Raw genomic sequence first — 14,991 nt, forward strand, 5'->3', positions numbered from 1 at the left:
GGGAAGTTGATCAATGGGAGATAGAACCTATAGGACTTGCTGATGGATGGAAGGTGGGGGTAGGAGGAAGGGTACATAGACTCTGGCTTTCTGACTCTCCTAACTGGATGGAGAATGGTTCCATTTAGTATGTTACCTGGGGGAGGTGACTGGGGAAGGATCAGGTAGAAGGAGCCGTTTGAAAGTTTGAGGTACCTATTTAGATAAAGTGGTGGTGTCAGGTGAGCTGTTGGAAATGTGAATCTGGAGTTTGGGCCACAGATATCTGCCTTTTCCAAGTCGGGGGTGTGGTGAGGAGGTGTGGGCCATGGATAGGTGAGGAGGATGAGGAAAGTGTGTGTGCAGATCCTCAGAAAGCAGTGCCAGGGCGGGGATAGGGGGTATGTCCTGGGGTGTAGAACCTTAAGGGCAGGCCCTAAAGGCGATAGGGGCTTTCTGGGTTGCAAGTCCCCACTCTCATCTCCCAGCTCTCATCTCCCAGCTCACGCCCACTCCATTGGCCCTGTCTTTTCCTCTGGTACTGGTTCCTTCCTGGCTCCAGGCGTCTTTCTCACCCTCACTCACGCCGGCTTTTCCAGTCCAGTGGGAATTAGGAAAAGGTCTGAGATCAGCCCTGTTTCTCTCATCACACGCATCTGCGCTCAGGCATCCAGTGATTCAGTTTCTCTGGTTACAGATTGAGTTCCTCACCATCCTTCACCCGTCGCGTCGGGATTGGAGATCTGCATATGTAAATGAATGATTAGAAATAATTACGAGCTAAGTCAGCAGCTCTCCACCAGAAATAGAACCCAGGCGTCTTGACACACAAACCTGGAGTTCCCCCTACCGCCCAGCGGACGCGGCGTCCACAGGGCGGCACGGACCCTTTCCGGGGTATTCTCAGCAGCAACAGAGGTTTAGTTCCTGCCGCTCTTGGCTCTTCCAGGCCCAGCTAAGAGACTGATCAGGCGTGGGCGGGGCGAGGGCGGAGCTGGGCCAGATCCTGGGCGGGGCTTAGATGTGGGCGGGGCTTCCTCGAGTTCCGGAGTCGAGTTGCTGCCTGGGCCGGAGCGGAGATGCAGCCGCCGCCCCGAAAAGTGAGCTTGGCCTGGGGACGGGGACTCCTGGCGGGCTGGGGGAGTGATGCGGCCCAAAGGGGCACCAGACCTGCGGTGGGGGAAGAAGAGTAGGAAGGGGTTCAAAGGCCAACCCAGAAGTAACCGAGGAAACAGCCCAGCTCCTCCCTGGCCCCGCCCCCTCACCGCTCCCTGCGCGGAGTGTTTTTCAGGTCCCTGCGCCAGGGGTCTTCATCCTCTTCTTACCCATACAGGTGAAGCCATCCCAGGAGGTGAAGCTGCGCTTCCTGGAGCAGCTGAGCATCCTTCAGACCCGGCAGCAGACAGAGGCGGACCTACTGGAGGATATCAGGTAGCCCTGACCCCCTCCACGTACCCCGACTTTCTCTGTCACACGCTCCGCCTCTTCTCTAACATACTACAGCTGTCGGGGTGGGCGGGGGTGAAGAGCTCTCCAACCTGCCCATTCAAGGCCGTCATCCTATGCCTCCCTCTCCAGATGCTGGATACGAATTATCTTTCCGCGCACCCCAACACACAAACACACAGGGACCCTCCCTCAAACCCCTTCACTCCACACCGCCCCCTCCACACCCACAGTCAAGCTTAGGACAGAATCCCCCCTCCCTCTTCCAGACCTGTTGGAAGGCTGGCACACACTGTACTCAGCTGACCCCCATCAGTCCTCACCTCCAAGCACACAGATGGTTCTCCAGGGGTGGGGAGGATCCTGCTGAGGCTCTGAGCATTGAGGTGAGGTTGTCCTTTGCTGCGGCTGCCCGAGGTGATCTCAAGGACTCTCTCTTCAGTCTCAGGCCCTCCTGGTATAGTCACACTCCAGGCCTGGCTCCCCTCTCCCTCCTGCCCAGGCTAAGGAGAGGGTCGAGGGTGGGAGAAAAGGACCAAACAGTAACACCACCCCATCCCCCTAATCTCCACAGATCCTACAGCAAGCAGAGGGCAGCCATTGAACGGGAGTATGGGCAGGTATGGGACTCCTTTCTCTGGACCTTCCCTTTTGTTCTAGCCTCCTTTACACTACCAGCAATGTGCCTCCACACATACTCCTGTTCTGGTCAAGAGCAAATGCCTAGAACCAGGCAAATTTGTGTCATATCCCTGCTGTGGTACTTTTTAGCTGTGTGACCTTGGACAAGTTACTTAACGTTTCTTGGCCTCAATTTCCTTCTCTGTAAAATGGGAATAATAATAACTGTACCTTCACGCAAGGTTGTTTTAAGGACGGAATAAGTTAATGCATGTAAAGCACTTAGCAAAGTGGGTGGCATTATTATACTCTGATCATATGTTCTCCCAAGTGGGGAGAGTCTTTGAAAGGGAACTGGGTCTGTGATGACTTTCCCACCAGGCACTCCAGAAACTGGCTGGGCCATTTCTGAAGAGGGAAGGACACCGGAGTGGGGAGATGGACAGCAGGTGAGTCCCATGGTGGGGTGGCAGGGAGGCCAGGGAGCCAAGAAGGGATGAGGAGCTCAACCCCAGGAACCTATGAGGAGGGCACGTGAGCGGCAGGTAGAGCTGACACTGCAGCGGGATAGCAGCTGACCCAGCAAGGACACTGGATGGGGGCGGAGGGCATAAGTGATCCTTGTGGCCGAGCTAATGGGCTGATCGATTGATGGGCTCCCAGACGAGGGGGATGGGAAAGCAGTCTGTCTCCCATGGTGTTGGGGGGGGGCATCTCGTGAAGCTTTGGAGTGCTCCCCTCCTCAATGCAGACTTTCTCTGGGGAGAGGCAGGATGGTGTTTGGTGCCTGGCGCTGCCTGCTGGATGCCACCATGGCTGGGGGCCAAGCCCGGCTCCAGGCATCTGACCGATACCGTGACCTGGCAGGAGGCACAGGGCGGAGCGCTAAGGAGCAGGTGCTTAGGAAGGTATGGCTCAGTGGATGGGGTGAAGGAAGGGCTGACTCGGGGATGGAGGTGATCTGGATCAGGACTTGTGTGTCCATGCCCCTAGGGAGCAGAGAACCTCCAGAGGGCGCAGGCCGAGGTGCTGCAGTCTGTCCGGGAGCTGAGCCGAAGTCGAAAGCTGTATGGGCAGCGTGAACGGGTGTGGGCCTTGGCACAGGAGAAGGCGGCTGATGTCCAGGCCAGGTGGGGTCATGGGGAGTTAGGAAGCCTGTGGCGTCAGGGGATGGAGCCAAGGTGCCATGGCTGGGCCTGACCTCCGCTCCTCTCCCTTGCCTGCACAGGCTTAACCGAAGTGACCATGGCCTCTTCCACACTCGGACCAGTCTCCAGAAACTCAGCACCAAGGTTCAGAGGATGTGGGCATGAGTCAGGGCAGGGAGAGGTGGGCAGATTAGTCTAGTGGTTTGGAACCCGGGGGCATAAGTCAGAGAGACTGGGATGAATCCAGGCTACCCTACTTCATGCACCAAGGTGCATGACCTTGGTAAACTTGATCTCTCTGAGCCTCATTTTCTTCATCTATAAAATGGAAATAGTACCTTTGTTTTTCATTCCTTTAGTATGCAGTTATTGAGGACTTCTATGTACTTGGCATTGTTTGAAACACTGGGGATATGGTGGGGAACACTACCAGCAGAGCTCCTGCCTCCACAGCCTGGTTAGGGGAGACAGATAGTAAATAAACAAAGACTCAGAATAAATGAAAAGAAGGTGATATGATAAAGCATACCAGGGGAGTGTAATTTAGAGGGAAAGCCTCTCTGAATAGGTGGCCTGAGTGTCAAGGAGGAGGCAGCCATGCAGAGATGTAGGGGAAGAACATTCCAGGGAGAGGCAATGGTGAGTGCAAAGGCTCTGAGGCGGGAATAACTTTGTAGGCTCGAGGAACTGAGAGAAGGCCAGTGTGGCTGGAGCATTGTGAGCAAGGGGACGAGCACTGTGGAAAGACTCAGAGAGGGTGCTGGGGCCAGCTCATGTTGGACCTGGTAGACCACAGTAAGGAGCAGTTCGGATTTTATCCTAAATGTATGCAGTTGCCACTAGAGGATTTTGAGCAGGAATTGTGAGTATGTAAAATTCTTAGTATGGTTTGCCAGTTATCTCAGTAATGTGAGAATCCATTCTGGATCTGGGTTGGCCGTGGAAGGACCCCAAGGGTCCAGGGCTCCCAGTTGACACCTATGTTCCTCTCCTAGCTGTCTGTCCAGTCGGCCCAGTACTCCCAGCAGCTGAGAGCGGCCCGCAATGAGTACCTGCTCAACTTGGTGGCCACCAATGCCCACCTTGACCACTACTACCAGGAAGAACTGCCGGCCGTGCTCAAGGCCAGTCTCAGCCTAGATACCCCTGCCTCTCAGCAGGGAGGGCGTCTCCCTGCTTCCCACCACCATCAGGCTGGGTGGGGCTGGGGACCTAGTCTGCTCAGGGTGGGCAGCAGATACATACCTGGCTTCTGCTTCTGCTTCTAGCTGGCTGCATGACACTGTGCAGAACACTTACCCCTCTGAACCCCAGTTTCTTCATCAGGACTAGCCCCTGCTCTGCCTACTTTATAAGACTAATGGGGCTCAAGGGAGAGAATGAATGTGAAAATGCTTTTTAAACTGTTAAGTGCTGTGCACACATGAGGGCCTATTATTAGAAGCAATAATAATGTCTTATTCCTTCTCAATTTCCCATACCTCATACCTATCACCCATTCAAACCTGGACAGAGAGCCTGCTTGGGGGAAGGGTGGTGTCAGCATCTTGGGGTTCTCTCCAGGCCCTGGTCAGCGAGCTGTTGGAACACCTGAGGGACCCGCTGACTTCACTGAGCCGCACTGAGCTGGAAGCTGCAGAGATGGCTCTGGAGCATGCCCACCGTGGGGGGCAGGCGACCTCCCAGGTAAGCTCCCCAGAGATCCTCTTTACCCTTCTCTCCCAGGACAGCGCCCCCTCCACCACTGCATGTCTGCCCCTTTCCTTCTCACCTTGTCCTCTCTCTACCAAGAAGGGCTGGGGACAGGCTTGGAGAGGGAGCCAGTGAGTGGCCGACTTTGATTTTTTCCAACTCCCAGGTAAGCTGGGAGCAGGATCTGGAGCTTTTTCTTCAGGAGCCCGGAGTATTCTCCCCCACCCCAGCTCAGCAGTTTCAGCCAGCAGGGAATGATCAGGTAAGACCTCTCTGCTAGGTGGAATCAGGCCACTTGGAAAGGGGACTGTGGTGTAGGCCTCTTCCCCATTATCCTCGTCCTGGTTTTAACTTAGAGACTATTAAACCACGGAGAGAGGGTTTCAGAGCCCCAGTTCACCTCCCTCCCACCAGGACACAAATTAACTCACTTCCTCCCACCCTTCTGTCCCTTCACTGCACTATCTTCTTCATTCTACCTCTGTCCCTCAACCTGGATCCCACTTCTGGGACTCTCTGTGTGTCCACATGAATGCACACCTATGTCCACAGTCATAGGTGTGTGCTCCCACCTATTTGTCCCTGACCCTGGAGGTCAGGAGACAGGGAAGAAAAAAAGGAGGGAACTGGAGGGAGGGGGAATGAAGAAGGAGCAGCATCAGGGCATCCTCCCAGCTCCCCATTCATTCAGGTGTGTGTCCTGGAGCTGGAGCGGGGCGCAGGAGGTGTGGCCGGGGAGAGTGGCCTGGAGAAAGAAGTTCAACGCTGGACGAGCCGAGCTGCCCGAGACTACAAGATCCAGAACCATGGGCAGCGGGTGAGGTGGGGAGTGCAGGTGTCGGGGGTGGGCAAGAAGAGCTGAGAGATGGGGATCCCGGCTTCACTGGGGATGTCATGGGGCTGCAGGCAGGAGGGGAGGGAAGGGTAATTTAAGCCGACAGTGTGGCACAGTAATTTAAGAGCGTAACCTTTGGGACTAGACTCACCTGGGCTCAAATCTTGCTCTGTTGCTTCCGAGTTATGTAACCCTGAGTAAGGGAGTGACTTAAGCTCTCTGGACCTCAGTTTCCTCATCATTAAAGTGGGGCTAATGATAGCACCCACATCACAGGGAAGATGAGATGACATAATGCATGTGAAACAACTAGGAAACTACCAGGTTATTAGTAAGTTGTGCCCCATAGTATCTCCACCCACTCCTGTCCTCTGCATCCCCAACCAGGTGCTGCAGCGGCTGGAGCAGAGGCGGCAGCAGGCTTCAGAGCGGGAGGCTCCAGGCATAGAACAGCGGCTGCAGGAAGTGAGGGAGAGCATCCGGCGGGCACAGGTGAGGCACAGCCCTGGGGTTAGAGCCACTGAGACCGCACCTCCTCCGGCAACACCCTCCTCCACTCCTTTATCTAATGGTGGGGAGACTGGAGGCAGGAGGTAGAGGGTGGACATATCTGGGGAGGAGGCTCCACTCACCTCCCAAGGGCAGGCCCAGCCACAGCCTTGACTGAGCCCCTCTTCCCTGTGTCAGGTGAGCCAGGTGAAGGGGGCTGCCCGGCTGGCCCTGCTGCAGGGGGCTGGCCTGGATGTGCAGCGCTGGCTGAAGCCGGCCATGACCCAGGCCCAGGATGAGGTCGAGCAGGAGCGACGGCTCAGCGAGGCCCGGCTGTCCCAGAGGGACCTCTCTCCCACGGTGAGCTCCCTCCACTCCCTCCCCGTACACACCAGGAGGGTAAAGAGCCCCAGTGGAAAGCAGAGCTTACAAAGTGGGAATCACACTAGTAACTAACTCAAAGCGTTGTTGTGAGGCTTAAATGAAATCACTTAAGTATGACTCTTGGCACAGTTTGTAACATAGAGAGCTCTCAATGAACTTTTATTATGGAGTATAGCATGGTGGTTACGAGAGGTCCTGAGAGCAGACTATAAGCAGTTTGAGTACCAGCCACTCCACTTACTAGCTGTGTGATCTTGGAAAGTGACATAGCCTTTCTGAGCCTCAGTTTCCCATTAAGTAAAGTGAGGTTGATAGTTTCGCAAAATAACGCTGGCTTATTAGGAAGTTTAAACAAGACAATGTACATGAGATACTTAGCCTTGTGCTTGGCACACATAAGCGCTCAATACTCTAACTCTGTGATTATTGCTAGTGTTGTCTTGCTCTGTGGTGGTTCTGCCTGTGACCCAGGGTGAACGGATGGGTGGTACTAGTTTGGAGGAGGATCCACAGTGTTAAGTGTAGGATGGGGTAGGAGGGAGGTGCAAGAGGGAGGGGATATGGGGATATATGTATACATGTAGCTGATTCACTTTGTCATACAGCAGAAACTAATACAACATTGTAAAGCAATTATACTCCAATAAAGATGTTAAAAAAAAAAAAGGTAGAATGGAGGAGTGAGAGATATAGTGGATGGTACTTGAGACTGGGCCTCACAATGATGTTCGTTCTCTGTCCCCCCCAGGCTGAGGATGCTGAGCTGTCTGACTTTGAGGAATGTGAGGAGACTGGGGAGCTCTTTGAGGAGCCCGCCCCGCCAGCCCTGGCCACCAGGCCCCTCCCCTGCCCTGTCCATGTGGTGTTTGGCTATCAGGTGTGAATGGAGGTGGGGACCTCAGACAGGCAGGGATGGGGAACAGCCAGTCCTGAATCCTTCTTTGTGGGGCCCAGGCAGGACATGAGGACGAGCTGACCATCACAGAGGGCGAGTGGCTGGAGGTCATAGAGGAGGGAGATGCCGACGAATGGGTCAAGGTGGGTATGGACCCGGGGCTCTGACCTTGGCAAGGGGGCAGTGGGAGGGACTTCTCTGTGGCCCGTAAAGACCCAGCCAGGCAAAGCTGGAAGCCTGAGTGGAGGAGGGCCAGGGCCGTGGACTGCTGAGGCAAGCCTGCTTTCTGTTCACTTTGCTGGGTGAGCAGGCTCGGAACCAGCACGGTGAGGTAGGCTTTGTCCCTGAGCGGTATCTCAACTTCCCGGACCTCTCCTTCCCTGAGAGCAGCCACGACAGCGACAATCCTTCGGGGGCAGAGCCCACAGGTAAGAAAGGGAGAAGAGTTGCTGAGTGGTTGTGGCCCTGTTCTGGGGGCACTGCTGCCCGCCTCTTCCCCTCACCATCTCTCCTGGGCTTCTGCAGCGTTCCTGGCCCGCGCCCTGTACAGCTACACGGGACAGAGCACAGAGGAACTGAGCTTCCCCGAGGGGGCGCTTATCCGCCTGCTGCCCCGGGCCCAGGATGGAGTGGATGATGGCTTCTGGAGGGGAGAATTTGGGGGCCATGTTGGGGTCTTCCCCTCCCTGCTGGTGGAGGAGCTACTTGGCCCCCCAGGGCCATCTGAACTCTCAGACCCCGAACAGGTGAGGTTTCCTTTTCCCTGGGTCCCCAGGCACCAATGGGTTGACTCTCCCATGCCAGGGAGATCCCATATTCGTCTTAATGCCCCCTCCCCCCCTATAGTGGCTTGGGACTCCCCATCTCCTTTGGCACAGAGAAAAGGGAAACCAAGGCAATCTTCATTAGAGTTTGGTTGTCCTGCTTTAGAGCTGGATCTTAGTTCAGATTCCTATTCTGTTACTTTAGGCAGTGATTAGACCTCTCTGAGCTTGTTTCTTCACATGCATGTAAAAGGGGGACAATAATGCCTCTTTCAGGAGGCTAACTATCCTGATTAGAGATAATGGAGGCGCTTAGCACAATGGCCCATAGGTGCTTTGATATATGGTACCTGTTGTTCTAGCAAGAAGAGCATAGGAGTAGGAGTCAGGAGTTCTAGCCAGGACTTGGTCACTAACTAGCTCTGTGATTTTGGATAGATGGATTAACCTGAGTCTCACCTCTGACATAGGAATCATCAAATCCTTACCTCATGGGGTGGTGGTGAGGACTGAATGAATTAGTGCATGCGAAGTGCTAGCAAAATGCCTGGGACATATTAAGTGTCAATATATATTGGCTGTTGAAATGTGTATCACCTACAAGCCCCACCCAGATACAAGCATTTGGTCACTCTCTGGACTGGGGAGTGACGGGACAGGAACTGAAGATGGGATGGGAGGAAGAGCTGGTGAAACCTTCCCACATGCCAGGAATAACTCTTTGCCCCCTCATCCCCAGATGCTGCCATCCCCTTCCCCTCCCAGCTTCTCCCCTCCTGCACCCACCTCTGCCTTGGATGGGTCGCCTGCACCTGTCCTGCCCGGTGGTGAGTAGAAGGAGCTGGGGCCCTGGGAGGGTGAGAGACAGGAAGAAGGAGGAAGTCTGGAGCTCCTGGGTTACACTCAGCCCCTCTGCCTGCCCCAGGAACCTCCTCCATCAGGCTCTCTGATGTATGATGGTAGAAGAGCTTGGGCTTTGGAGCTGGGCCCACTGTTCAAACTCTGCTCTATGACTTCCTAGTGTGTGATTTAACCTGTCTGGGCCTTTACAGAGTGAGGAGGAAGGTCCCTCCTTCACTGAGTTGTGAGAGTTAAAGGGATGTCTATAGAGTGTCCAGCGTTGTGCTGGGCACATAGCAAGCATGCAATTAGTAGTTGTTTTCTCATTATTATTATTTTAAAAATTAGCCAGTTTCTCTCACGATGTTTTCCCAATACACATCCTCTGCCCTTAGTGTTCTTGAATCCTGTAAACACCTGGTTTGCATCATAATTTTCCTCATCCATCTTTTTTTTTTCCTTGTTCTTGTTGTTACCTCATCCATCTTTCCTAAAACCATCTTTTCTAAAAGGCACTTTCACTTTCTTCACTGCAACCCCCCCCCACAGCGACCCTGGAACCCCTATGAGCATTTTCTGCACCCCGCTTCTCCAGCACCCGTCGTTCACTTTGAATGATTTAGTACTCATTCATTGTGTCTGTCGGTGTTTCACTATGCAGTTCCTGGCAGCCATTGGGGTGGGGGCGGTGTGGATCCCTCCTGCCCCCGGGTACCTTTAGCAGGCCCGATTATACAGCAGGTGCTCAATAAGTGTTGAGGTTGGGTGGATTGATAGATATTATGACCCAGGTTAGTGACTATTTGTTAATTCAACAAATATTTACAGAGTGCCACTGTCCTAAGTGCTGGAGATACAGAAGCGAACAAAACAAAGTCATAAGACTGACTTGTGGTTCTTATTTCCAGACCAAGACCTGGACTGCCCTGGACCCCTGGACGTGATGGCGCCTCGACTCAGGCCGGTAAGGGCCCCGCCCTTGGAGGAGAGTGTTTGGAGAGGGGTCACTCCAACTTGTCCTGTTTTATCTGCAGGACAGAGGGAATGGACAGGGATATCCCCAAGGGAGGCCTCTGGTGCACTGACTGTGTGTTCCCTACAGATGCGTCCACCGCCTCCCCCGCCAGCTAAAGCCCCGGATCCTGGCCACCCAGATCCTCTCACCTGAAGCCAGGGGGAATCACTTTCCCCCAGTGATGCTGCTGCCCCTACCTCCGTGCTATCAGAGACCACCCCTCCCCACGGTGATCCAGAGCGACACAGCCAAAAGCTGGAATCTCCCTGATTTCCGTTCTCACCTTCACGGGTAGAAATTTCTTCTCTCCCCATTTCTGGGGCTGGTACCCACTCCTTTTTTGCCATCATCCTCCAGCCATCTCTAAGGGCTGAAACTACTCCTTTGTCTTCTGTTACCACCCCATCTCTAGGGTGGTGAAATACCCTGAAATCTCTGGGACTGGAATTCATCCCCCAAAGTCTCGAGTGGCTCTGGCTTATTTGTGTCTCCACCCTGGTTCTGTGAATCACCCCACTCCAGATGCCAGAGCCACTGGGGTTGGGGGCTGGGATGGGGGCAGGCCTGTCAGAAGGAGCTGGAGCCAGTATGCGAAGCAGCTGTAATCGTCTGAGCGGATTTATTGACAGTGAATAAAGGGCACAAAGCCCAAGCCAGGGCCTGGGCCTCTTGTGCCAAGAGGGCAGGGGTCTAAGGTGCTATTGCTTTAAGGGCCCACCAAGGGCAGGGGCCTGCTCCCAGCCGCACGCTCTAGCATATGGAGTGAGGTGATGGGGAAAGCAGGTCAGGAGGCCTCTTGGCAGGCAGGGGAAGGGGAAGAGACTGAGGACCGGAGGTGGGACTTCTCCCAAGGTCCCCCAGCCTGAGACCGTGCAGTTCCAGGTGGAAGTAAGGCTGGTCCCTCAGCTGGGGGGCAGTGCTGTCCAGTGGAGAGGAGGGGCTTCATGCCCACCCACCCCCTGGCTCTGCCAGCTGGTAGTCCATCAGCGCAATGAAGGAGAGGAAGAGTAAGAGTGTTGCCTCCTCTTCAGCTGTGTCCCCGCTTTTCCCCAGGTGCTGCAGGACCTTCCCTATCCCCTGGAGCACAAGCCCACTCCCCACCACCAAACCAAGGAATATGTACCAAAGGCTAAGCCTGCAGTTTAGCTTGGGGGTTCAGGGAACCAATGGGCTTAGGTAGTTTAAAGTAGGGGGTGGGAGGATAAGATTACCTGACTTGGGGCCCAGGCAGACTCACCTCACACACCCCCTGCCCCCCGTGGTGGGGACACCTGAGAGAGAGAGGAGGGGTCAACAGTGGGAGAACAGGAGGTGGGTCATATCAGTGCCCCCTAGAGTAGGGGCAAATAAGAGCTGAGCCCACTGCAGCCCACCACATGTCTTCATACCTGGTGATCTGAGGTGTCCGGTTTGCTTGGCTGTCCATTTGCCTCTTGACTGGCCAGCCCTGGGCTTGGGCCCCTCCCTCCAGCCCCCAGCATCGACTCTGCAGAGGCTCCAGGGCTCCTCTCAAGTGCACGAGGGACTAGGCTGCTGTCCCTGAGTCCTCCATTCCGCACTGTGGGGCTGGCAAGCGCCTGGGGCTGCGGCCTCTCAGGGGGAAGGCTCTCAGTGGCAGGCGTCCCTGTCCTGGGCTGCCCTTCCCCAGACCCCTGGCCACCCCCTGGGTCCTGCCCCCCACCAGATCCCCAGCTCCTGTCTGTGGGGGAGCCATCACGATGCTCATGCAGCCCATAGCGCTTCTCAATGTGTGTCACCCGGAACCTGGGAGGGGAGGGAACACTGGGGCTTAGGACCACCACTCAGAGGCTGCTTGGCCCTTCCCTCCGATCAGGGACATCCTGGGTTTGACAGGCACTTCCCTCTGGCCTAGGGCAGGGGAGAACAGATTGTGGGGCACATTGTGCAGCCTGGCTTCTGCTGTGGCTCACAGTCCACAAAGAAAGAGCCAGGGCCTACCTTTGGAGGCAGGTGCCTGACCGTTGGGGTCCCCACCTCAACCTCCCTTTCCCTGGGGCACTCTATACCCACCTGCCCACAGAGAACACAGTGGTCTCCCCAGGCCGGGGGCGACTCTTTCCTTCCTTGGAGCGTCCCTGACGGAGAAGTGGGGGTCTCTTGTTGCGGCTGCAGTGGATGCAGTGGGCTGCGGAGCCCAGGTGCACTGTGTGATGATGGGAGGGGGCTCCGTCCTGCAAGCTGGAGGTGGCATCCACACTGGACGGTAGGGAGGAAGGGACCAGGGGTGACATTCCCAGTTTTCTTCCTGTTCCACTTGCTCCTGTTCTTTCAGCATGCTCCTTAAACCCCAGATGCCCCACTTGCCCCAGGCCCCACCATTCGTTTCTTGTCTTTACTAATAAACTCAATATGAAGATATTAGTGACCATGTGTTCTCCCTCCCGGGGCTAAAAAGCGAGCAATGCTTAATGCAGAGGAGTGGCATAAGGGGTGAAGGTTAGGCTTGATGATATCCAGAGGAGAGATGTGGTTTGAAGGACTCAGGATTTCTACAAAACATCCTTCTTACTGTATGTTAACCAGCCTTACTCTCCCCTGTCAACCCAAACATGCAAGGAGACTGGGAGAGGAATGTGCAGGAGGAGAGGGTACTCTCCAAGGCAAGCTCAATCGTGCTGCCCTTGTTCTCAGCTCACCTGGACAGCTGCATTGTCCCTTCTCCTTCACTGTCCCCCAGCATCTCCTTCAAGGCCTCAGCATTGGCTGAGAGAAGGAAAAGAGGGGGTCAGTGGAGGCAAAGGCCAGGGCAAGGGAAAGTTGAGGAGGTGGGGAACAGGGGGCCAGCATACACCCACCTTCATTTTGGATGATGCATCGAACAATCCTCTCTACTGTGTCCTCATTCATTTCATCGTCCTCAGCTGAAGGATGAAAGAGGTTGGTAAGGAAGCAGTAAATGAGTCAGCTTTGGGGGTACATTACCTGGTGGCTTCTGTGGCTTCTTGCTCAAGACCTACCCCTTTAGCAAATTGCCATCATGCTGTACCTTAGCATTTCAAGGGCCAGGGCAGAAAAGATGGGGAAATCAATGGGAGTCCAAGACTCATCAGTGGGCCCTTCCCACCCATGCTGCCTACTCTAGCTCTGCTTTCGGGGTGGTGGCAACCCAATTGCTCTTGCAGAGTCAAGAAAGCATTACTAGACTTCCTGAAAGCTTGGTCGGGATTTGGTCTGGGTCTGTTGACCAGGAAGAGGTGTGGGGAGAAGGGTCAGGGAGAAAGGTGACTGAGCCAGGTTCTAGGCTGTTCACTCACGGGGCTGGAGCTGAGTGTCGTCAGGCTCCGAGCCCCTCGAGGTGCGGCAGCGGTAGCCTTTCTTCTTGAGCACGTGGCAGATCATGAAGCCTACCAGGCCCATGAGGAAGAAGACCAGCACAAGCAGGAAGAGCATGTACAGCCCATGTTGGGGCGGCTCCAGGTCAGGCTGTGGTTCCGACATGAGGCCCTGGGGGGCGAGCGCGGGCCAGGGCGCCTCCTGGGGTTAGGGGGCTGCAGCTAGAGACGAGGGGAGGGATAGGAATGCCTTCTTCAGGATCCGAGACAGGCAAGCCTCTGAGGTCTGGCCCCACCCCCTACCCAACCAGGGAGCTGTCCGTGCCAGGGGTGCTGGTCCGGGCCAGGGGTGCCAGACGGCAGCTGCGCAAGCTGTGTCTTCCACGACCCTGGTCCGCTTCCCCGACGCCCAGAACGTGCCCCTTTCCAGCTTGTCCTGAGCTTCCGTCCCTCCCAAGGACACTGCAGAGCGAGATGGGACGGAATTCTCAGGCGGCCTGCACAAGGATCGTGCCTGAGTCAGCGTCCACACCTCCTCTGCGCCGGCCTGAGCCAGCGTCCACACCTCTTCTGCGCCGGCCTGAGCCAGGCCTCCACAGCCCCCTCCCCTTCCTGTACTCTCGCGCACACACCCCCTCCCGCCTTTCTGTTCCTCCCATCCTGACCACCTGGCCCACCGGTACCGGTGGTTTAGCTCTGGCTCCGGCTCCGGCTCGGGTTCCGGTTCCAGGGGCGTCCTAGTCCGGCTCAGGGCCCCCGACGCCCTCCCGGCGCTCATCCCTTGCTTTCTTCCCCTCCCCGCTTCGCCGCCTCAAGGGCTCCGGGCTGCGGCCGCAGATACCCGTGCCGCGGCAGGCGGGGGGAGGGAAGGATGGAGAGGGATGCGGGCTGGTTGGGACCGGGGAGAGGCTCCGGACAACTCCAATCCTGGGAAGGGAAGGAGAAGGGGGCCGCCGCCGCCGCCGCCCTGGGTTCCCAAAAGCCTTCGACCGTCGCCGGCCCGGGACCAGGGGGCGGAGCGCAGGTGTGCCGGGCGGAGAGCAAGAGCCTTGCGCGCTTGTGAGCGCAAGAGTGATGCGCGCGTGACTGCGCCGCTCCCCCCCTTCCCCGACCCCGCGTCGGGGGAGTGTGCGGTGCCGAGTCTGGGTCCGGTGAGGAGGACAGGCAGTCAGGCGAGAGTGCTCTCTACTGGTCTATCGGGCACGGCTGGCTTGGCTCCTGCCCTCAGATGCCCCGGCCGGATGTGTAGCAGGGAATCTTCCCAGCGGGCCGGGGGGAGCCGGCTTTCTGCACCCGAAAGGGACGGCGTGGCCGGTTCTCCGGAGCCTCCTAGAGAGGTGACATGGCCTGCGCCCCGTTTGGGACAGGTAGCTGGACGGGATGGCTCGGCTTCCCGAGGATTTGACCCCCGCCCGGAAGGAAATGGCCCTCTCATCCTAGGACCGACGCTACCGTCCTCCGGCCAAGGCCAGACGCTCACGCCCCAGAAGCTAGAAGGGCGTAGCAAGGCGAGGGAGGAACTCCGCAGGGGGCGTGGCCTGGGCGTGGTCTAAGGGAGGCCGGCTTAGGTCTCCCGGTTCCGCAGAGGCA

General features: G+C 56.3%; 2 protein-coding genes across 7 annotated transcripts; one reads left to right on the forward strand and one right to left on the reverse strand.

Moving 5' to 3' along the window:
* Positions 1-985: 985 nt before the first annotated feature.
* FCHSD1 (FCH and double SH3 domains 1) lies at positions 986-11,490 on the forward strand. Of its 6 annotated transcripts, none has more exons than XM_082622797.1 (20): positions 1,016-1,079; positions 1,313-1,410; positions 2,000-2,045; positions 2,428-2,495; positions 2,798-2,954; positions 3,040-3,176; positions 3,275-3,338; positions 4,190-4,318; positions 4,758-4,880; positions 5,053-5,148; positions 5,578-5,703; positions 6,109-6,213; positions 6,409-6,570; positions 7,343-7,471; positions 7,549-7,632; positions 7,800-7,917; positions 8,015-8,235; positions 8,993-9,080; positions 10,002-10,057; positions 10,196-11,490. In XM_082622797.1, the coding sequence occupies exons 1-20, from the start codon at positions 1,059-1,061 to the stop codon at positions 10,259-10,261; spliced, it is 2,094 nt and encodes a 697-aa protein (XP_082478923.1). In that variant the 5' UTR covers positions 1,016-1,058; the 3' UTR covers positions 10,262-11,490. The 6 variants fall into 6 exon arrangements, with proteins under 6 accessions (XP_082478922.1, XP_082478924.1, XP_082478923.1 ...); XM_082622799.1 differs by having other exon boundaries at positions 2,819-2,954; XM_082622796.1 differs by lacking the exon at positions 2,000-2,045 and having other exon boundaries at positions 986-1,079.
* RELL2 (RELT like 2) lies at positions 11,298-14,869 on the reverse strand. The gene is made up of 7 exons (XM_082622802.1): positions 14,085-14,869; positions 13,384-13,623; positions 12,925-12,990; positions 12,766-12,832; positions 12,140-12,325; positions 11,497-11,872; positions 11,298-11,379 (listed from the first exon to the last, which is right to left on the reverse strand). The coding sequence occupies exons 2-7, from the start codon at positions 13,565-13,567 to the stop codon at positions 11,347-11,349; spliced, it is 912 nt and encodes a 303-aa protein (XP_082478928.1). The 5' UTR covers positions 13,568-13,623; positions 14,085-14,869; the 3' UTR covers positions 11,298-11,346.
* Positions 14,870-14,991: the final 122 nt, after the last annotated feature.

This window comes from Mesoplodon mirus, assembly GCF_964341445.2.
Source record: "Mesoplodon mirus genome assembly, chromosome: 5".
Lineage (NCBI taxonomy): Eukaryota > Metazoa > Chordata > Mammalia > Artiodactyla > Ziphiidae > Mesoplodon > Mesoplodon mirus.